Genomic DNA, 23,024 nt, shown 5'->3' with positions numbered 1-23,024 from the left:
GCCTGCATCCACCAACTAAAGCCACAAACCACCAAGCTTACCCAATCAGAAGCTGCAAAATTTGCAGCCCTCTCACACATTGCCATGTTGATGTCCAGGCAGAAGCACATTCTGTGAATCGTTGCGCAAAAATGCCATGTGAGGTCGTTTTTTCATTGTCCCTAAATGACCATTAATATAAGCCTATATTTGTCGCTCGGTGGCGCAATGGAGAGCTTCGTTGCCTTACATCAATAGGGCCCTATCTGTGTGGAGTTCATATGTTCTTCCAGTGTTTGCATGGGTTTGCAAGTATTCCAGTTTTCTCCCACAATTTTAACACATACTGGAAGGTTAAATTGGCTTATGTGTATGCTTGTGACAGGGATTATAGATTGTAAGATCCACTGGGTCAGGGACTGATGTGAATGGGCAAATATTGTGTGTAAAGCAATGTGGAATATTTGTGCGCTATATAAATAACTGTTAATAAATAATAAATTAAGTAAATAATAGTTGTCCTGGAGTGACCCTTTAATGCTTTTAACTTGCTTAAAACATTCAACCGCAAGCATGTACTTATAGCTAATTGGTGACACTATAGGAGAACAACCCTGGGGAGCACATGTCTAGAATATTTCTACCATGTAATTTACAAGTTATGTTTGTCATTCTGTATTTTAAGGGATAACTTGTTTAACTATATATTAGTATAAAATATATTACATAAGCATACTTACTGTTCTTTTAGTTATGTAACATGATGATTGTATTATATCTCGCTTTGCTTTGGACAATTAGTGAAAAAATGGAGTCGACTGATCTCCACTGAATCACTAACCTGGCACTAACGCATGTGGTGCGACCGCAGCCAGGGGTGCTTCAGCTGACATGGTCGCATCCCATGCGTCTGTGCCGTCCCGCTGCGTCCCCTATCTGTAATGGAGGAAAACCGTTCTGCACATGATGTCCTCCTTCTGCTCCGGCCCTATGGGAGTGATGTTGCGGTCTGTTTGCATTGTAATTGTGCTCTTTCTCTGATCTCTAAGAGTTATTTTAATCTCTGGCAAAGTAAATATTGCAAGAGCCCTTTAATGCGGAGTGTGACGATACAAAACCGAGCGGTTTAAATGTTCATAAACCTTCCTTTAGCTCTTAGCTGTGATAAAATGTTCAGTCTGGATAAAATTATACGGCAGATACATCAGCGATTAGTAAATTAATGAGACTTCAATGAGAAGTAAATGGGGCAGCAGCCTGATGATATTTACCTGCTACCGAAACCAGCTCAGATGATCTGATTGAATTAGCAAGGTTCAATTTATTCATATAAAATTAAACGTAATACAAGAGTCAGTGCTACATGACTAATACCACCTGGATAGAATGGGTCAGTCTGATGTGTATGTGCTCGGCTTCCACTACAGAAGCGACTGGCTGTAGTCTGGCTGTTATCTACTGTTCTGACTGCAAGTACAGTATCTTCAAATGACCAAAGGGCAGGAAGTCTGGTATACAAGGGAATAATATACCAACACAGGATAAATTGTCATTTTTGCCAGAAAAAAAATTGTATTTCAGATTCATTAGGTCTTTGTAGCCAAGTGTTTTTATAGGTATGTAGCCACTATATGAAAATGTCGAAATGTTTAGCATGTCGACATTTAGCATGTCGACATTCACAATGTCAACACTAATAAAATGTCGACAATGTGAATTTCAACAGCCAGGATGCCAACACATGAATTTAGGGTTAGGGCCAGGCTTAGCCTACAAATAGGATTAACGTTAGGCTGCAATTAGGGTTAGGCCAGAGGTTCCCAAACTCGATCCTCAAGGCACCCTAACAGTCCAGGTTTTAAGGATATCATGCTTGACCACAGGTGACTTAATTAGTGCCTCAGTCAATTTGATTTAACACCTGTGCTCAACCATGGATATCTCTAAAACCTGAACTGTTGTAGAGCCTTGAGGACCACATTTGGGAACCTCTGGGTTAGGCTAAGGCTTAGGTGTAAAAATCACATTATCGACATTCTAACTATCCCCATAGACAAGATTTATATTCTGAATATGTTGACAGTCTGTTAATGTGAACATTATGCTGTCAGCATAATGATTGGCGGCGTTTAGAATCTTGACCTCTCCCTTTTTATGCCATTTAATAAGGGGTGTATCTAGGGGTCTGAGCACCCCTGGCAAAGTAATGGACTGGTGCCCCCTCCCTCAATATTTTGTGAATAATTACATTCTGTCTCCGTAGCCATCCTCCTGAGGGGCAGGAGAGAGAGACTGAGGGGCAGGAGAGAGAGAGAGACTGAGGGGCAGGAGAGAGAGAGATTGAGGGGCAGGAGAGAGAGAGACTGAGGGGCAGGAGAAAGAGAGAGACTGAGGCGCAGGAGAGAGAGAGACTGAGGGGCAGGAGAGAGAGACTGAGGGGCAGGAGAGAGAGAGAGACTGAGGGGCAGGAGAAAGAGAGAGATTGAGGGGCAGGAGAGAGAGAGAGACTGAGGGGCAGGAGAGAGAGAGAGACTGAGGGGCAGGAGAGAGAGAGACTGAGGGGCAGGAGAGAGAGACTGAGGGGCAGGAGAGAGAGAGATTGAGGGGCAGGAGAGAGAGAGAGACTGAGGGGCAGGAGAGAGACGCTAAGGGGCAGGAGAGAGAGAGACGCTGAGGGGCAGGAGAGAGAGATGCTGAGGGGCAGAAGAGAGACACTGAGGGGCAGGAGAGTGCGATTCTGAGGGGCAGGAGAGTGAGACGCTGAGGGGCAGGGGAGTGAGATGCTGAGGGGGAGGGGAGTGACACGCTGAGAGGCAGGGGAGTGAGACACTGAGGGGCAGGAGAGAGAGATGCTGAGGGGCAGAAGAGAGACACTGAGGGGCAGGAGAGTGAGATGCTGAGGGGCAGGAGAGTGAGACGCTGAGGGGCAGGGGAGTGAGATGCTGAGGGGGAGGGGAGTGACACGCTCAGAGGCAGGGGAGTGAGACACTGAGGGGCAGGAGAGAGAGAGACTGAGGTGCAGGACAGACGCTGAGGGGCAGGAGAGTGAGATGGTGAGGGGCAGGAGAGTGAGACGCTGAGGGGCAGGGGAGTGAGATGCTGAGGGGGGAGGGGAGTGACACGCTGAGAGGCAGGGGAGTGAGACACTGAGGGGCAGGAGAGAGAGAGACTGAGGAGCAGGACAGACGCTGAGGGGCAGGAGTGAGACGCTGAGGGGCAGGAGAGTAAGACACTGAGGGGCAGGAGAGTAAGATGCTGAGGGGGAGGGGAGTGACGCTGAGAGGCAGGGGAGTGAGACACTGAGGGGCAGGAGAGAGAGAGACTGAGGGGCAGGAGAGACGCTGAGGGGCAGGGGAGTGAGACGCTGAGGGGCAGGAGAGTAAGACACTGAGGGGCAGGAGAGGAAGACACTGAGTGGCAGGAGAGTAAGACACTGAGGGGCAGGAGAGTAAGATGCTGAGGGACAGGAGAGCAAGGTACTGAGGGGCAGGAGAGTAAGACACTGAGTGGCAGGAGAGTAAGACACTGAGGGGCAGTAGAGTAAGATGCTGAGGGGCAGGAGAGTAAGGGACTGAGGGGCAGGAGAGTAAGGGACTGAGGGGCAGGAGAGAGAGAGACTGAGGGGCAGGAGAGAGAGAGAGAGAGAGACTGAAGGGTAGGAGAGAGAGAGAGACTGAGGGGCAAGAGAGAGAGACTGAGGGGACAGACATTGAAAAACACAAAGGATAGACAGTAGGAAACAACATCCATTCAATGCCAGTCATAACTGTTATAAATAAGCCTTTCCTTATTATGAAAGTAATTGATGTGCCCCCCCCACTGGGAAGAGGTTCTGCAGCAGCTGAGCCCCACCCCCTGGAAGAGGTTTGCAGCAGCTGAGAGTCTTCCCTCCCCTGGGTTATACCTTTCAGCCAAGTTGCAGTTGCTCAGCGCTGACGATTGACGCAGGGTCCCGGGGAAGCATCCTTGCTCCTGGCGAGTCGGGGCACCATGCTGCGGGTGTGCAGCGTGATGAGGAGCCCCACGGAGGTCACAGCCTGCCGTGCAGCAGCCAGAGCGACATGCTGCGGGTGTGCGGCGTTATGTGGAGCCCGCGGAGGTCGCAGCGTGTTACCTGCAGGAGGGTGCAACTATGGAGACAAGCAATAGCAAACGGCCCAGCCAATACCACCGCGCCTGCATGATCACCACCCCAGCCGCCAGGCAGCAGCCAATGGCAGCATGGCACAGAGGGGGAGGAGGAGAGAACACCAATGAAGGCAACTCAGGCCTGGTCACTAGACACTAATCTATCCCTTGGCCGTGTGTGGCACCGCTGGACGGCGCCCCCCCTTGGCCGGCGCCCCTGGCAAGTGCCATCCTGGCCAATGGCTAGATATGCCCCCGCATTTAATCAATGTGTAACACCTGCCAGGTTACAGCAGGGAATGATAGGAATATAACTTAAACCTGTCCCAATGTATCAACACAACTGAGCAAAGCAACAAAAAGATTAAAACATTGCTGTTCGGGGCAACCCACAAGAAGGATTTTCCCACTAATTCTGTATTAATTCACTATTATTGTCCTTTGTCCTTAGACATACTGGATAATATTACACCCACCACCAGTGTCAAACTGAGGCATGAAGGGCCCACCAGGGAAATGGCTTCACAGCGGCCCACTAAGGGGCATGGCTAGTTACTCAAAGGGGTGTAGCAATCCAAACAAAGAGAAGTGGCCAGCCATTAAAACACACATTATTGCCCCAGCCCCCCACAACAGACTTATATCCCTTTTACACCGGAGCTAACACCTGGGTTATTGCAGGGTTAACCCGGGTAGCTGCTTGGTGTAAAATGGGAGAGGGTTTAATACGGGAGAAACCCGTGAAACCCTACAGTCTGAATGGCGCGCTCCGGGTCGCGATGACCTGGAGTGCGCCACATGCCGGCCGATTGGTCCGGCTTCAGTGGCACTTGGAGATGACGTCATCTACAAGCGTCCACTTCAACGCCGGAAAAGCCGGGTCTATGCAGACCCGACTCCGGTATGAACGACGCCAACTCGGGAATGTCCTGGGTCGGCTCCAGCTAAATTCCGGGTCTGATCCGGATTGGAGCCCTGTTCCAGATCCGGGTCAGACCCGGAATTTAGGTGTAAAAGGGGTATTACCTGACCTGTAGCAGAGAAGAGAGAGGAGCTGTTATGCTGGGTACACACTTAATGATGTGTACCCAGCCGATATCGCGAGGGGCGGGTCCCGGCGGGGGTGCATACACACTTCCAGATGCCGGTAGCGACAGAGCGATGGCAGGGTCCATGCTGCACTCGGCAGCATGGTCCTCGCTGACGATATCGCACGTTTGACCTGCATACAGTCAAAACAGTTGATGCCAAGCAGCTGCACTGAACCCTGCTATATTAACCGATGCCGTCGCTGTAGGCCCTGCTCTCCTGTGATAAAGGGCGTGGCTACGAATCAGTGGGGCCCACCGGGGATTTCCCCGACTTCTTGGCAGCCTAGTTTGAACCTGCCCACCACCATTTCCCCCAGAGCAGCTCCAGATCATCACATATTTGAATCCATGTTTGATGCCTGTCTCTTCTAAAGATAATATTTATACCTGCAGCTAAACTCCAACAATAAACTGAATAAAATAAAATTTTGCCAGTTTTACCATAATTGTTTGCCAGGTGCCTTTTACCGGCTGTATGGCGATAGAAAGAAATTACCTTATAGGAAGGCGCATGAACCCGGGATTTTTGTCAGCGTAAATGGATCCACCCGGGTCCAAGGACCCGGGGATCCAACTCGAGTAGTTTGCAGGGTTGCCATGGGTCGTTCCTGTGGCACTCTGCACTGTAAACGGCGCAACTTGGGTCACGATGACCCGGATCCTGCCACATGCTGCCCGATTGGCTGGCTTTAGTGGCACTTGGTATGAATGGCGCTGACTTGGGAATATCCTGGGTCGGTGCCGCAATATGAAAGGGTTCTGTGCCGGGTCTCATCCTGTGCTGTAAAAGTGGTATTACAGTCATAAAAAAAGAAAATGAGCTTTACATTTATTTTTTTAAATGGCTGACTTGTGAATTAAAAAAAAAAGTTAACAATTATAAAAGAATCAAACTTTTTTAGATTAAATACAAATGAATAAGACTAAAAAGTAAAAAAAAATAATAAAATTATATATATATATATATATATATATATACACACAAAAAAGTGATATTGGGGTAATTTAAGGACAATTTAGATTAAAATTAAATAAAAAAAACATAAAAAAATCAATGGTTTTTCATTTAAATAAATAGTTTATTTAAATTTGGGGCACATAAAAAAAAAGTTGAATTTGGGGTAATTTGAAGCCATTTATTTTTCACACCAACAATGACATGTAACTATTGGAGTAATTGAGCAAATTGGAAACTTGGAATTGCTTAATTAGTCATAAAGGGGGATGACCAAGGGTTTTTGAAGCAAATCCTGACATTTTTCACTTAAAATAGCGATTGTCCCTTATTTTGCTCAGGCTCTGCGGCTGCGAGAAATAAAACATGTTAATTCCTATTGAAATTACAGCGGCTGAATTCTGCGTGGCCGGAGAGGAGAAGCCGGGAAGGTGAAGCAGGTGGGCGGAGTTGGGGGCGGTCAAAATTGCATTATAAAGCCCCGCCCCCTCGCAGGAATGCACAGCAATAACACATTTTAATTAGGGGCAGGGCTAAATGACACAATTCTCATAGAATCAAGACATTAGGTCCCGCACCCAATGCCTGGACATATAGCACGCCTTCAGCGCATGCCAAAATGGGCAGGGCATAGAGTTGAGGAGGCGTGGCTTAGCACTGGTGGGCATGGCCTCATCACCCACCCCCATTTCGTCACTCTGGGGGCATGCCCAGCACTCCCAGAGATGCTGGGCTGTCCCCAGAGACTCAGCCTGCACAGTAAAAACGTTGTGCGCATGCGCACGGCATGTACTCACCCGCTGCTCTGCTATGCACAGCAGAGGTGAGTGCTCTCCCCAACTTCCCGCCCACACCACAGGACACTGCGCCCCGCAGGTGGGACGGCGGGACAGTGCCAGAAAAATGGGACTGTCCCACCCAAAACAGGACATTTGGGAGGTATAGGTACCTGTTCTCCTTTCAGCAGAAAAACTGAAGCTCTCTGCTCCCACAATGAGACACCTGACCAACCATGTGACAAAGTTTGTTCTAACCACACCTCATAATTTACGTGGTCTTAAAGTGAAACTATTATAGGAAACCAGTGCCACTGGGAACATAAAAGCACTTCTCTCATGTGACACCACCTTTATTGCCATAGAAATAGGAAAATAGAGGTTGCTAAGGAGATCTAAGGAAGTGAGGTGTGTAAGGGCAAATTAGCTTCTTCCAGATGTTCAAAAACATGTTTCAAATTCATAGTCTATAAATACTTCGCTTTAATAGCCATTATATTGTACAGTAGTTCTATAAATACTTTAATTTACAAATATTTACATGAATGTCACAGATTATTTGTGATATTCAACCATCATGCTGCAGAACTGAACAAGGTCTTCCCAAGACACTGTACGTAGCGCTGGCCAGGTGTACCGTAAGATGGAAGACAGGATGCATTTAATATGCATGTTGTAATTGAAACCTCTAGGATGTGTCATCCTACATTTCAGCAACAGGTTTAAATCATACTTTCCTACTCTCCCGGAAGTTGCGGGAGGCTCCCGAATTTTCAGGGAGCCCCCTGACTCAGATATTAGGATCAACTAATGCGGGCCATACATCTAAGCGCCAATTACCCAACACCAATCTGATCGCCGGCTCCAATGATCAGCGATTTCTCAGGGAATCAGCAAAATACAATATGTGAAAAACCCCTGACTCACAGGTTCCGATCATTTTTGATAAATAAGAACATAAAATAATTTCTTATTGTCGCCATAAGCGGCGACAGGAAATGATGGGTAACTGGGACACTTTGAGGAAATTGATAAATAGACCTCTCTGTTCTGTCAAATTAAGGGCCTGATAGAGAGGCGCCTACTATTCATGTGCGGATGCGATTTCTTATGGATTTGCATTTGTAAGAATATATTAGCGTCAGTTTAAGCCTTCCCCTTGTGTAGTAGCGTGCGATGGACTAAGCAAACCGTGCAACGTCCACTTTGCATATCTGAGCATTGCTCAAGTCCGCTGATGGATCTGACCACTCAACTATCGACGCACCATTGGTTGGAACATCGACTCCTAAAGCAGCCCCTGCCTGGCGCAGAGTCTTCCTTTAACTGTCTTTCTTTTTTTTTTTAACTCAAATAGTTTTTATTAAAGAGAAAATTTTCCAATACAGATCATAAGTATCAGAACAATAAACATTATGGCCGTCATTCAGAGCCGCTTGTTAGTGGCTGCTCGTTCGCTCCGAGCGATGTTTGCACAACTGCGCATGCGTACGGATTTTAATACGCATGCGCGAACCAGTCTGTGCGGCTGAAAATTGTTTGTTTGCTATATAGCGAGTGCCTGCTATTTTGAGTGACAGAATGAGGCGTATGTGGGTGGTAACAGGGGAAGGTGCTTGAAAACGGGGAGTGGAGATCCGAACGCAGGCGTGCTTAAAGGTCAAAGCGGGCGTTTTATGGATGTGCATAATTAAAACTGGAGCGTCATTGACCACGTCACTTGGTTTTTTTTTACTCAGAATTGCTCGCAAAATAGCGGTTAAAAAAACCAACCACAAGAATAGCGAGCAGTTCATACGCTGTTCGATGTACTCGATTAATCAAATAAATAGCGGACATGACGTATGGTGCGAGCGGCAAGGGGGCGTCTTTGTCAAAATTACAACCGCAAGTTTTGCTCGCTCGTTCAGACTTAGAGACGTGAACAGACCGCAATGAGCGAACGGATCATTTGAATAGCCACCCCTTGTTTTTGAACGAACGACCGCAAATAGCGAGCGGCTCTGAATGAGGGCCTATGTTCTTATCAAATACAGAAATAAAATTATTACATTGGTTATAAAATAATATACTATATAATCTATCGCAAAAGAACAAACAAAAATCAGATCTGATCATTTTCTAGTCTAACAGAGAAAATTAAAAAGCAAAATAGAATAGCATAGATGAAAATTAAAATAAAATTGTAGAATAGAACAAAATAAAATAAAATAATAATAACATAAACATCTATTGGATTTTAGAAAGAGATAAGTGATTATCCACAGTGGTGTATACAGCATTAATTTGCATTATTAACGTTATTAATAAAGGACGTCATTGATACATGAGCATCATAGAAATCAGACCAGGGTCGCCATTGAGTCAAGGGGGATGAAGCTGACGTACAATATTTAAAACCAAAAGTTTCCATTTCAAAGCTTCTCTGGATCTTAGAAATTATTATCGAGAGAAGGGGAGGATCAGATCTCTTCCAAAATTGCTCCAAAGCCGCTCTAGTGGCTATAAAAATATGTCCTATGACATATTTATTATAAGTATGAACTGAAAGGGGAAAGTAATGTAGGAGGGCAATTTCAGGCATCTGTGGGAAACTTCCTTAGTTATCTGAGCAATTTACTGGAAGACTTCCATCCATAGGGAGAGAATGATGGGACAGGACCAAAAAACATGTAGAAGGGTACCTTCGTAGCCGCAGTTTCTCCAGCAAAACTTAGAGGAGTCAGGCCAAATTCTATGTAATTTGACAGGAGTATAATACAAACCATGAATTAGTTTAAACAAGATTTCAGAGTGGTTTAGACACTTGGACATTTAAAAAATATTAGTGAATAGTGAGGTCCATTCCTCCTCTGTCAGAGAAATGCTAAGTTCTGACTCCCATCTAAATTGAATAGAATAAACCTTACTACCGTATCTTCCAGAGTTGATAATAACGTTTTATACCACATAGAGATTCCCCCCTTATGTCCAGTAGTAGAGAATTTAGAAATAATATAAGGAGGGAGAGAGGGGAGGGGGTAGGGCAGGGAGGAATTGGAGAGAATCCAATGTCTTACTTTCAAGAATTTAAAGAAGTAATTTTTAGGGATATTATACTGGTCTCGGAGCTGTTGGAATGATTTAAGTTCTTGGTCTGTATAGAGATTTTTAACTGTTAGAATACCACACTCGTGCCAATTCTTTAAAGAGAGATTAGGAATTAATTTTGAGAGTGCCAGTACGGAAATGTTAGAAGATGGGAGAGAGAATTCACCATGTGAACTTATCAATTTGTCCCAGACCTTGAGAGTGTCAGAATCACTACGGAAGGCTAGGAATTGCAGAGGTCTATCTGCAGCTTTAACCCAGACAATATCCCGCAAGGGGAAACTATTACAAACAGAGGATTCTATAATCACCCATGGTTTAGATGGTGGTGGGGACAACCAATCTTTCAACTGATCTAGAAGGCAAGCATACTGATAAAATTCAAGGTTAGGAGCTGCTAAACCACCTCTGGATTTAGACCTACTTAGTCGGGTTCTAGCTATACGAGGTTGCTTACCTTTCCATATAAATGAAGAGAAGACTAAATAAAATTTGTTCAAAAGATTGGTTACTAAAAAGGAATAGCTCTAAGTAAGTAGAGAAGTTTAGGTAATAGCATCATTTTCACAGTGGATAGGCGTCCCAACCAAGAAATTTCATAATTTACCCACATTTTAGTAATCGCAGAAAATTGCTCTAATAGGGGCTGATAATTATGGCATATAGCATCTTGAAGTTTTAGAGGGATTTTAATGCCCAAATATGTAAGACTTGAGGACTGCCAAGCATAAGGATATTGACTCTTAAGAAAACATAAATCAGGTTGTGCAATGTTATATGCCTGTGCTTCCGTTTTAGAAGTGTTTAATTTGTAATACGAGGCTGCAGAGTAATCTTGAAGAATAGTCTGGAGTACTGGCAACGAAGTGTCCGGTTTCGTGACAAACAATAGGACATCATCAGCAAAAAGACATATCTTATGCTGAGCAGACCCAAGAGAAAAGCCTTCAAAAGAGGGGGAAGATCTACTTTTTTCAGCAAGTGGTTCCATAGCTAGAGCAAATATTTAAGGTGAAAGGGGGCAACCCTGTCTTGTTCCATTAGTAATATTAAAGCTTTTAGAAAGCAAACCGTTGCTATAGACCTGAGCTGAGGGAACAGTGTACAAATTTAATATAGCTTTCAAAAACAAACCAGAAAAACCAAATCTAGCAAGAACCCTGAGACATGAAAAGCCAATGGAGCCTGTCAAAAGCTTTTTCTGCATCTAAGGAAAGTAAAACCACAGGCACAGGACAAGCAGCATGAGCATCTAAAAGAGAAAAAACTCTTCTAGTATTGTCTGGAGCCTGTCTCCCCATGGTGAAGCCAACTTGATCATAGGACACCAAATAAGGGGGAATAGGGTTTAATCTGTTTGCAATTAGCTTTGCATACAGTTTAACATCAGAGTTTAGTAAAGCTATTGGTCTATAGTTTTGACAGAGTGTCGGATCCTTGCCAGGCTTCGTTATAGTAATGATTTGGGCATCTAACATTTCTTTAGGGAATTTATTATGAGTGACATCATTATAGAGATTAACTAATATAGGGGTTAGAATAGTTTGAAAATGAGTATAGAAGCTATTGATAAACCCATCTGGGCCAGGGGCTTTATCTTTTTTAAGAGATTTAATAGCACTTGTTACTTCAGTATTGCTCCATGGGGAGCATAAAGCTTCAGCATCTAGGTAGGAGAGACGCGGCAGTGTAACAGAATCTAAAAAGGCGTTAATCGAAGATTCAGAAGGCTGAGGTATTGATGAATCCTGAGAGAGGTTATAGAGTTTTTCATAGTAGGAAACAAATTGTTGAGCTATATATCTTTTGGATGTAGTTTATGTTGTTTCTCCAGTTTTAAAAGATCAGACTGATATGCTAAATGAACCTCCTGATTAGTTTTCCTAATCCTGGCCGCAGCTTGTATAGCGGCTCCTCTCAGAACTGCTTTAAGAGCGCACCAATGGTTTGTTACAGAGGAATCAATAGGTACATTTATTTCTATATAGGAAGTCAGTGCTTCCTGCAGAATGCGGGAACCATAAGTATCTAACAAAATATACTCCTGAAGACACCAAGGTCTAAGAGATGGCGAAATAGAGAAAGGGGACCAGGACCAAGACAAAGGGGCGTGGTCAGACCAAGTGATAGGCAATATGTTGACCTGAGGGATAAATTGAAGGGACCATTTATCAGTTAAAAGTAAGTCTATTCTGGAGTATGATTTGTAGACTGCAGAATAAAAGGTGTAATCACGCGCTCCTGGATTTTTGACTCGCCAAGTGTTATAAAGGACAAATTCAGCTAGTAAGTGCGAAAAGGATATTGCAAGAGATCGGGCAGCAGTAAGTGACTGTCTAATGAAGAGGACTTATCCAGTTTAGGATCAGGAGCAAGATTAAAGTCTCCCATAAGAAACAAAGCTCCTTTTTTAATCTCCTGAAGTAAGTAGAAATGATTTAAGAAATCTAGGTTGTCTAGTATTAGGAGCGTACAATGATACGAGGGTAATATTTTTTTATTCCCGATCTTCCCAGGATAAGATATCTACCATTACTATCTACCCATTTGTTCTCTAATTTAAAATGGCAGGTCTTGCTCAGTAATATTGCTACGCCATTTCTTTTAAAAAGCCCACAAGAGGTGTAGCAGTGCGGGTAGGCTCTATTAGTAAACTGGGGGGGGGGGGGGGAGAGTGCAATGGGAAATGCGATTTCTGGATTGCAACTATATCAGCCTTCTGGTCTGCAAAGTATTTTAGGGCTAAACGTCTTTTACGAGGAGAGTTAAGCATGATCCAGGCTCCGGTGATGTCCTCCATGTCCTCCGGTCAGCTGACATCCCATACTGCACTGGGACCCTGTCAGGTGACGACCGGGTCGCAGTGCAGCATGGGAGACCAGCTGACCGGAGGGAGGATATCACCGGAGCCCTGAACTCCGGTCCCTGGAGTCAGGTAAGTTTTTTTTTTTTTACTTTTTTTTTTACAGTGAATCAGCGTGTGGTCTATTTAGACCACACAGCTGATTACTGGGGCCGGCTCCGGGCTCTGCTTTCCCAGTCAGAGCGGAGCAGAAGTCCGGCAACCGGGGAAGACCCTGGATAACGCCACCTCCAGGTGGCGTTATTATCACAGGGCTTTCCCCTGTATTTTTTCACAATTTATTTTTAGTAACTTTGGTCAGATCACATTTCCCATTACAATTATGGGAAATGCGATCTGCTTACTAAAAATAAGTGATACTTAGGGGTTGGAGGAGAATTTTACGAATTCTACTCCAATTGCCCTTTAGTAACTGTAGGTGATACTAAAATAATGTGAAAAGGGTGGGAAAACACCCTTTTTCACTTTATTTTAGAAAAATAATGTTAATAAATAGAGCCCTTATACTTAAAAAATTGACCATGGGAAGAAAGCAAACATGTATGGTACGCAATCACTATAATCTTTGTTATATAATAGTATATTCGATATATGGTGTATATTGAAATACCAATAATATAAAAATAAACAAAGCAAACAGAACATAAAAAACAAAAAACATAATAAAGTACAAACAGAAATAGCATCCATATAAAGTTTCTGTCACTAAGATACCGTGACAGAAAAATTAGGAGATTTAGGGAGTGGGCCCACAAGATACCCCATTTTGTAAAAAAATTCATTCAATAAGTACATCAAGAGAAAGAAGAATACTTACATAATAGGTATATATTGAAAACAATCAAAGATACCACAGTACTGTATAAAATATAAAGCACCATAATAATATTACACAAGTAAGTAATAGTAGAATTATGTGACCATCTAGATGAACAGGGAAAGAGAAAAGTAAAGAGCAGAAAAAAGAGAGAATCCCGGAGATGTGAGCTACTAAAGCTTAACATATAACAAAACCATCTACTAACTCCACCCCTGAGTTGTCTTAATTGTAGAACAGAAATATCTAAACACACTTATGTCAACCAAAAGTACTATATAAAGAACTCGTGGTGAAGAAAACATAGATAAAGATCTATAACATATATATATACTACAAACATCTTGCTATCAGAGGCCAGGAAAAGTAAAGGAGACTTCATACAATAGAATCATTGAAGTAAAATCACTTCAGCACAGAGGACCACTCCTGAGGAATAGGTTTAGGGAGTAGCGTAGAAGAGTTGTCAATGGTAATGCCCCAGTTTTGAAGAATAGCTGGACCATCCTCTGGAGAATGAATGACTGTGTATGTACCATTTCTTGTCACAATTAATTCTATAGGAAAGCCCCATCTATACTGCACATTTCCTTTATGTAAGGTCGCCATAATCGGATGAAAAAGACATCTTCTGGCGAGGGTTGCTGGAGAAATATCAGGAAAAAGCTGGAGATTGTCCAGACACTCTGCCGTAGAAGAAGAAGGTAGAGCAGCTCTGATAATCCGTTCCTTAATGTGGAAAAAATGGACTCTGAGAACAGTATCCTTGGGTGAGTGGGCCGGAGCCTGTTTTGATTTGGGGAGTCTATGAATCCTATCAATAAGGAGATCCGGAGCAGAAGCGTCAGGGAGTAGTTTCTGGAAAAGATTAGTTACATAGTCGTAAAGTTCAGCATTCGTAACAGATTCCGGAATCCTGTTGTTACATCTTGAGCGGTCTTCCAAATTGGTCACTTTATCACGTATAGTAGCCATGTCTTCCTGGAGAGAATCATGGGCTGAGATCAGGTCGTTATGTGAAGCAACAAGTTCCTTCATTTTAGATTCCAAACGGTCAGTACGGTCTCCAATCTCACAGATATCAGATTGTAATGATTGGATGTTAGATTTTAATTCTGAAGTTATTTCTGACTTAAATGATGTCAGCATAGTACGGATGAATCTCAAGGTGACAAGGCCATCTAACATATCCATGTCTTCCTGGGAGGCTGGCACAGGACTATTCCCCTGTGTAGATGAGGTCTGAGTTGCAGTGACAGCCTTAGGTGTGGATTGTTGAGGACGACTTTTGGAAGAAGTGGAGGAAGATCCAAAGAAATGTACCGGTGGAGCTGATTTGGCAGCTTTGATTCTCTTCGGAGCCATGATGAAACAGACCAATTAGGAAAATGGCACTAAAGACAAGGATCCGTAGATGTATGTATAGCAAATGGGATTCTAATAGTGGTCACGTTGTAGTAGAAGGAATCATTCAGCTATTATAACATTTCCAAAGGGGTATCAGGGTTATCACATTCAGCTGAAGCGAATGGACATGACGCACAGCAAGTCACATATTCGATGAAGTAGAACAAAGTGACCACTGGGGAGCAGTGTTATGTCCAAAATAGGAGTAATAATACAGAACTGCAGGAATGGAGTTGCAGTCAAAATGAAGATAATGTGCTCAAAAGTAAAATCACTTATCTGCTGAGATATCAGTGTAAAGATTATTACTTATATAAAGGCAGAATAGTTGCTGCTATAGTGGCTCAGACTGCTTCAGATATCTTCACCCCTGTTTAATTGAGACTGGTGAAGGAGCAGAGGCCCTGGGCCAGCCACCAGGACTCACACACTGACTCCTCAATCACAGGAAACACACAGGAGCTTTATAGTTCCATGTACCAGGTTCAGAGGAAAATGGGATATGGGATGGCAGGCAACAGCTTCTCCTCTGTATTCACGAGGGGCTCCCTAGCTCTGGTCCACCCAGCAAGGCTCGTCCATACCTTCAGAGATTATGTCCCCCGGCATCAGCTAGGGTCAGAGCTCAAGCGGCGGTAAGTGACTCCAGCTGCAGGAGCCAGTGGGTGAGGTGAGTGATGGTAGGTGGCATGCTCCGGAGGACACAGTACAGCCGCGAGCGTCCCTTGTGCGCGGTTGTAAATCCAGGTCCCAGCGCTAGGCAGGGTAGAGGGCCACAACCTACAGCAATGTCATAGAAAAACCGCCCGGCTCCGTGGACCATTCGGTAGTGGCAGGACTTAGGCAAGCAGGGAGAAGAAGGGAGAGTTTCCAAAGGAGTTGGGTAAATGTTTTTTATGGCCTTTTAGAAGCAGCTCCAACTCCGTGCGTCTGTCTCCATGAGCAGCTAGGCCACGCCCCCCCTTTAACTTTCTTAGAAAGTGGCCACTGTGGCTGCAGTGCTGCAGAAGAGAACGCATATGCCATATCACATCCATGACGCCCGCTTCTTGCGGACACTTCAGGTCACCTCCCAGTCTCCACCCTGAATCATAGCGATGATGAATACGCCATGCACATCTAAGTTCCAGTGAGCGCAATAAGGGTTTCCCAGAGTTTTTGCAAATGTACAGTAGCAAAACATTGCTCAACTGCGCAAACATGCTCACTGTGCCCACCTCTGTCTCATCTGGTGACTGACAGAAATTCTTTTCAGACCTCTCCTACCTTGAACATCTAAAAATATTGACTTTTAAACAACACCTTAAATAAGCTTTAAATGCAGGCACCAGAATATATTGTAGTTACATAAATTATATATTTTTTCTTAAAAGCAATATACAAATATGGAAGATTAATTGGATATAATTATATTATATTGATCATTCACATTTAATATATGTAAAGCAAAAAGTACCAGCCTGGAATATGACCTAGATATAAACTACCGTCTTACAATGGCAGTGTAGGGAACACAGGATACATGGGGAGGGATGAAAGCTACAGACATAAATACATCTTAGTCTAGCGGTTTCTGAACTATTCTATAATCACTCTGACTTGCGTGCTTCCCCAAATAACATTGAAAGTATTCTCACAACATGATACAGTTTTGAAAATGCCTCAGAATCCTCTTTCTGTCATTAGAGGTTCTAAATATAGTCTCACAATGTCACATTGTTTGATATTCTTCTCGTGTCAGTTATTCACCAAACCTAGGGCCTGATTCAGACCCACTCGCAAGCGGCTGTCCGCTCGCAAGTGGGTCAATGTTATGCACTGAGCATGCGCACGACGGAGGGAGCTCCGTCGTGCACATGCGCCAGACGCGACGAGCGAAGGAAAGTCCTTCGCTCGTTGTGTCTGATCAAAGGGGGCGCGCTGTCGATGTTGATTGACAGCACGCCCCCTTTGGTAGGCGTGCCTCCCTGACGGGGGCGTTCCCACGGGAACGCCTCCCGTCAGAAGCCGGCCCACTGACATCACTAGTGATGTCAGTGGGAGTGATTTTGGCTCTGATAGAGCCAAAATCACTCCGGAGCTTGCGGTTGAAAACCTCAACCGCAGGCTCTGGCTCGCAGTTTCGATGGTCGCGATGGTCACGACCATCACGGCCATCAAACTGCACGCTCGTATAGGCTGTGGGTGGTGACCCACAGCTATACGAGCGTCCAGGAGGACGCTCCATTTTCATGGAGGGCGGCCCTCATTCAGAGCGTGCGCTCTGCTCAGAGCGTACGGCTCTGAATGAGGGCCCTAATTATTAATTGAATGTGTTTTATAGCAGTGCTGTATAAAGTGGCATATTGCATTGCACATTTTTTATCAGTGGAAGGGTGGCTCCAAATGCTCAGAAATTAATCATTTAAAAAGCATTGATGCTGAAGTGACTGACGGGGCACCTGATAGAGGGCCTGATTCAGCAAGGAACGCAGTTGCTTATACGCACGCAATCGGCCGATTGTTGCGTTCTGCGCATGCTTATGCAATCGCAGTGACTACGCATACCCATGGCAGAGTGATTGACAGGAAGTGCCGTTTCTGGGTGGTAATGGGGGGTGGTCGGCTTAATGCAGGCGTGCCAGTGCGTTTCAACGCCGTTGCATGGGCGTGCATAAATTATCCACTGCCATACCCTACGCAGCCTGAGGGCACATACCGTGCGCTGAAGTAAGCAATTCCTGAGTGAGGTCTGACCTGCCTTAACTGTGCGTATGGGTCCGATGGTACCCGATTTTACCGATGTTTACGCAGACTTGTTAACCATCATAGATAGGTGTGTAAAGTAAAGTGGGCGTCCTTATGTAGTGCTGCGGCGGCATTGCTATGGATTTGCCTACAATCGCACTGAACGGTTTGCTTACGCTATATTGCGATTCGATAGTGAATCAGGCCCAGAATCCTTATGGTGGGTTTCGCCAGGTGCCAGAAAACCTTTCAGAGAGCAAGGCGCATTGGCCAGTTAAAGTGACACCTGGGTAGGGGCACTGATATCCTTTGGCTCAGACGGATAGAACGATTATCTGACATGCAATATCCTTGCCATAAGCTGTCAGAAATTGGTCTGTATTGGTATTTATCAGAGCACAAATTATGGCACGATGGAGGATATTTCATGGCTAACAGACCATTAATTGTTGCTCGGTTGTAGCCATACACTGCAATTATTGGCCCTATCAGAGGATAATTGTAAATGGAAAGTGTAAATAATAAAATAATATTGCTGCAGTACATCCAGGGCTGTAGAGAACCTGGCTGGGCCCGGGCACTGACAGGGGCGTGGTCTAGCTTAAGGAGGCATGGTCAGGTATATCTGCCATGTGCTCCACAGGGAGGCGCTGTTGTGCCTCCTCAGTGCAATCCCTCTCCCCCCCTCCTATCAGGTGCAGGTAGAGGAGATTGCTGCTGCATACAGCAGCAGCAGCAGCCTCCCAATACTCACTGCATCCCAGCACACAGCAGAGCGCTGCTCACGCTGACAGGACTTAGAGGGGGAGAAGAGTGGTGGACCCAGGGCGCCGCTGAGACCCTCCAGCAAGCCCGGGTAATCAGTACCCGCTCCCCCCTCTCGGCACTCCTGAGTACTTTAGTTACGTTCACAAGCATGTTTGCTGCACTGAATTTTATTTTGTATTATTTGGATGGGAAGGTCGTATTTGTGTTTTGTAACAGCCTTTAAGAGATTGAAAATTTTCATCTAGAAAATGTGGACATTAAAATATGCCTGTGCCTAAGAGCCCATATATCAATCATGTGGATGTAGCCCAAATACTAAATGTACAAATACATGTGGTTTACAGGTTAATTTGCACAATGCACTTCCTTTTATCTGGCATGGCACACTGCTCAGTTCTGTCCTCCATGTAATATACAGAGAACATGTGTTTCTTCAATGCGCAAGGATCCCTAATTTATGTGAAAGATTTCATGGTCACAAATCTCTCTTTGCCTGAGGAAGTGGGCACAGCTCTGCGAAACGCGTATCAGCAGTTGAAAGCTTACCCTACCTTGTCACTTAAAAGATTCCACAGTGGAATAAGGATTAAACCTTATTTTTTAATACAATGAAGTTTGTAACCATGGAATCTTTCACATTAAATAAGAGGTCCTTGGGTGCCAGAGATACACCCTCTCTTTATACACATTTGGAGCTAATTTAGGAAGCTCCAACCTCCTCTTTGTCTACAGAGCTATTATCCACACAAGTCTTTCCGTATTGGCACTAGTCTTCCTTCAGTCCTGTGCTCCAAAAGCTATCAAGTAGGCAAATAGGGTATAAATGCCATACTACACACACTGAGCTACTTAATCCAATCACACTGTTTATATCACATGACAAATACAGTGTGCCATACTTCTACGTACAGTATGTTATATAGATAGTGAATTATACCTTTGGAAATATACTTGTAAGCATACTCCCCTCCTAACTTGTCCATGTATAATGGAGGTTCCTCTTCTGACACCCACTTTTCAGAAAATGAGGACATGATATACAGGAGAGAACACAGTGCAGTGTTATGTCTAGGGTTGGTCATTATCCATGGATGCTTAGCGACCATCGATGGTCTGATAGCAATGGTGAGTGTTTTCATAATCGACCGGGAACCACCGATGGTAAACATCAGTGGCTAATTCCCAATGGCAAGTACTGATCCTGCTATGTTCTGTCTGCGCATAGACAAATCATTGATGGCTCGACCTTCAATGGTTTTGTAAAACCATCAATGGCAGAGCTGTTGATGGTCATCCCTAGTTATGTCTGACTCGATCCCCCCTTTCCAACCCTCATCATGTGCTTCATTTGGGTGACCAAAAGTGCCAATTGTTACATTTCATGGACTTTGATATCACGTTACATCATATATAGTGTTCAAAATTGATTATACCACGCTCCTATGTAGGCCCGGTTTCTGCTGGGTTGTTCTTCTGTCAATTATGCAGCTAAGGGATTATGGGTAAGCATTTTTAAAAGGACATTTTTCTAAATTGGAGATATCCTTAAACAAGACAGAACTAAAATATTTGACTGAATCTGTGATTGTAGAAAACAAAATCTATTCTTTACTGTGAAAATTAATTTTTGTTTTATTTTTACCACCTGCTATAAAGTAGTTTTTAAGCATTGACTTACGAAATGCATGTGGTATAATAACAATAATTGTGTGTTCCTTTAAAAGACTGTTTTAGTAAAGTAAACTAGTATTAAAAAATGTTTGTTTGTTTTAACTTACTAATCATCAAATTTGCTCATTCTTATTGCATGATGGATTCCCACATGTGGTATTTTTAATATAGTTGTGAGCAAAGCCCCGTGTTTTGGCAAAACCACCCTCAGATGTTTTGGTTTGGCTTTGGATTTCTTTAAATTTGATAAAAACAGCTCAAATCATGTAATTGGACCCTGAGATCCGTTTTCGATCCGAGAACCATACTTACAGCTGACCTGAGCCAGGACTCTGTTCTACTCGGAGCCCCAAAAGTGATCTGAGCTGGGACTCTGGGCCCGATTCAGACCCGTTCGCTATCTGCTTACGTGCGCTGGATGCATATGCAAATTTGTCAAAGTAACGTCACGGGAAGCGATCGCTCGGCAAGGCATAAGCACGCCCACCATGTCTTAGCGAGCGGCCACTTTGTGTATGCGTATGCCCAATCGCACAGGCAGTGCCACCCACCAGCACCACGTCATCTCCAGGAAGTGTATTAAAACATTGGTACATCGAGCACCATCGGATATGAACGCAGTGCTTGAGGTAGCTTTACCCTACCGCAAGCATTGCGAGGAAATCAGTGTAAAAAAAAGGCAAGTGACTGTACTATGACGCTGCCTGTTAATTATTCACACCTCTAAAACGGTGTTGAAACATCTGGCACGCCTGCGTTCGCATCTCCAACCCCCCGTTATTAGTGTCCTGCCCCTGTTACCACCCACAAACGGCCTCTCCTGTCACTCATTACACTTGGCTGTCTTTGAAGGGCGAGCGAGCGGTATGCGATCGCAGTGAGTAGTTCACGCACACGCAGAATGAAGCGTGCACAAGCGCGTAAGCAGAACATCGGGCTGTTTGAGAGCGCACGCATATAGCGAACAGGTCTGAATCAGACCCTCTGTTCAACTCGGGGCTCAAACTGTCGGGCAATCAGCTCTTCCCATATCCTTGTAGTCTGGTCTTGTGCAGTATATGGCCAGCTTTAGGGTTATCCGATTGCCATTCCAGGTCAAGTCGGCTGCTATAGTCTACAGCACATATGTGCATAGGTCATGTTATTAAATTAGCCCCATTGCCCAGCTCTAGTTGCAAAAGCCCTAACATTAAGCTGCTTTCGCTTTGTAAACTTCTCAAACGGTTTAAATTTCTGGAGAGTAGAAAATAGGAGTTGATAGCCGTCTCCTTTGCTGCTGGCGTATACAGCTCTTCCAAACATTCATGCTATGCTGTAACTTGGCAGGGAAAGGTTTTGCAGATATATGTGAATGATTAATTCTTGTTTTTTTCGTCTCTCTCGCTCAGGTCCGGGCTAGCGCAATCGCTCAGGATGCAGACCAGAATTACGACTATGCCAGTAACAGTGTGGTTCTACATCTAGAGCCGGGAGATGAAGTGTATATAAAACTAGATGGGGGGAAAGCCCATGGAGGGAACAGCAACAAGTACAGCACATTTTCTGGATTTATCATCTATGCCGACTGAGGAGGCCTCCTATGGAAAAGACTTTTATTCTCTCTGGCGTAGCCCCCCTGTGACAGATTGTTTCGGGGCTGCTGACTCTAGAGTGCTGGAAAGACACTTACTATTATGGGACCATGTGCACTGGGAAGATCCGCTGCTACCTGTCTAACATCTGTACACCTCCAAAAAAAAAAAAAAGACAATAATATTAAATAAAGTATATACATATATGTTGTACAAGTTACACAGGAGTCTCATACCTGACCAAGAAGAAACATTCCATGTCCGTGCCTGTGTGAGCGATATCCTATACAATACAGATTTTGTATTAAAAAACAAACAAAAAACCTTGAAGACAAAAAAAAAAAAATATCCCTAAACATATGATATCAATATACTATATCCTTACTGTTATACCCATGTGTCAGCTTTGGACTTTTTGTGTCGCCTGCCTGTGATAACGCTTGGAGCTCAAATTGTCGGCACGCATTTATTTTTCCGATGACAACCGGCGCCCGGTAAGGTAGCCTCTTCCTCGAGGCCTAAACCGGGATAACAGTGTCAACATGTAGTTAGTGGGTTTGGAAAATCAAGGGTTAATCTATAAAAGAAAGAAAGAATAGGTTCCAGTTTAATAAAACTGTGACGCTGCTAAATATTCTGTTAAACACAATTTAAAATCGCATATAGAAAAGAAATTTAAAAGTGGCTACATTTGTTCATATAAAGTTTTATATTTAATACGCAGAAAGTACATTGTATTTATTTTTTTAGTTTGCACATTTCCTGTTGTTGTTACCCTTAGGATGTCATCGGAAAAAGGAAACGGAGCACTTTAAGATTTTCATCTGTATTTACAATATTTTTGACGTATTCCGTTGCGCTTCACATTTGGATTTTATGGGTTGGGTACAGACTAGGTCAGAAGCCATGTGATTTGCATATAGTGAAAGGTTCCACCTACCTGTGACATTTGCAGCAATGATAAATCAATCTGTATTGTCATAATCTGGAGACTCACATTTTGGATATAATGCAGGCAGAACCAAATGAAATTATGTGGGGGCTCATCCACTAAAGAGCGCTGGGTAGCAGGCGTGCATAGCTCTAACGCCGTACTGATGTACCTTAAGGAGGTCGCTGGGGCAATTACTTTGAAAGGGCCCCAGTTGCCTCCTCCCTAATAATCTGGCTCTGAACTCAGC

The 23,024-nt window shown here is 44.1% G+C and overlaps 1 protein-coding gene across 1 annotated transcript in view; it reads left to right on the top strand.

Moving 5' to 3' along the window:
• The window catches only part of C1QL3 (complement C1q like 3), a 57,884-nt gene extending 35,347 nt beyond the window's left edge, over positions 1 to 22,537 (top strand). The window contains exon 2 of the mRNA XM_088478657.1: positions 21,661 to 22,537. Within this exon, the coding sequence (XP_088334783.1) occupies positions 21,661 to 21,840 (180 nt within the window). The 3' untranslated portion in view covers positions 21,841 to 22,537. The remainder of the gene's footprint in view (positions 1 to 21,660) is intronic.
• The last annotated feature ends 487 nt before the right edge of the window (positions 22,538 to 23,024 follow it).

This window comes from Taudactylus pleione, unplaced genomic scaffold (assembly GCF_031769625.1).
Source record: "Taudactylus pleione unplaced genomic scaffold, aTauple2 ptg000216l, whole genome shotgun sequence".
Lineage (NCBI taxonomy): Eukaryota > Metazoa > Chordata > Amphibia > Anura > Myobatrachidae > Taudactylus > Taudactylus pleione.
Note: the sequence above shows the minus strand (reverse complement) of the source record. Positions and strands in the feature narration are given on the sequence as shown.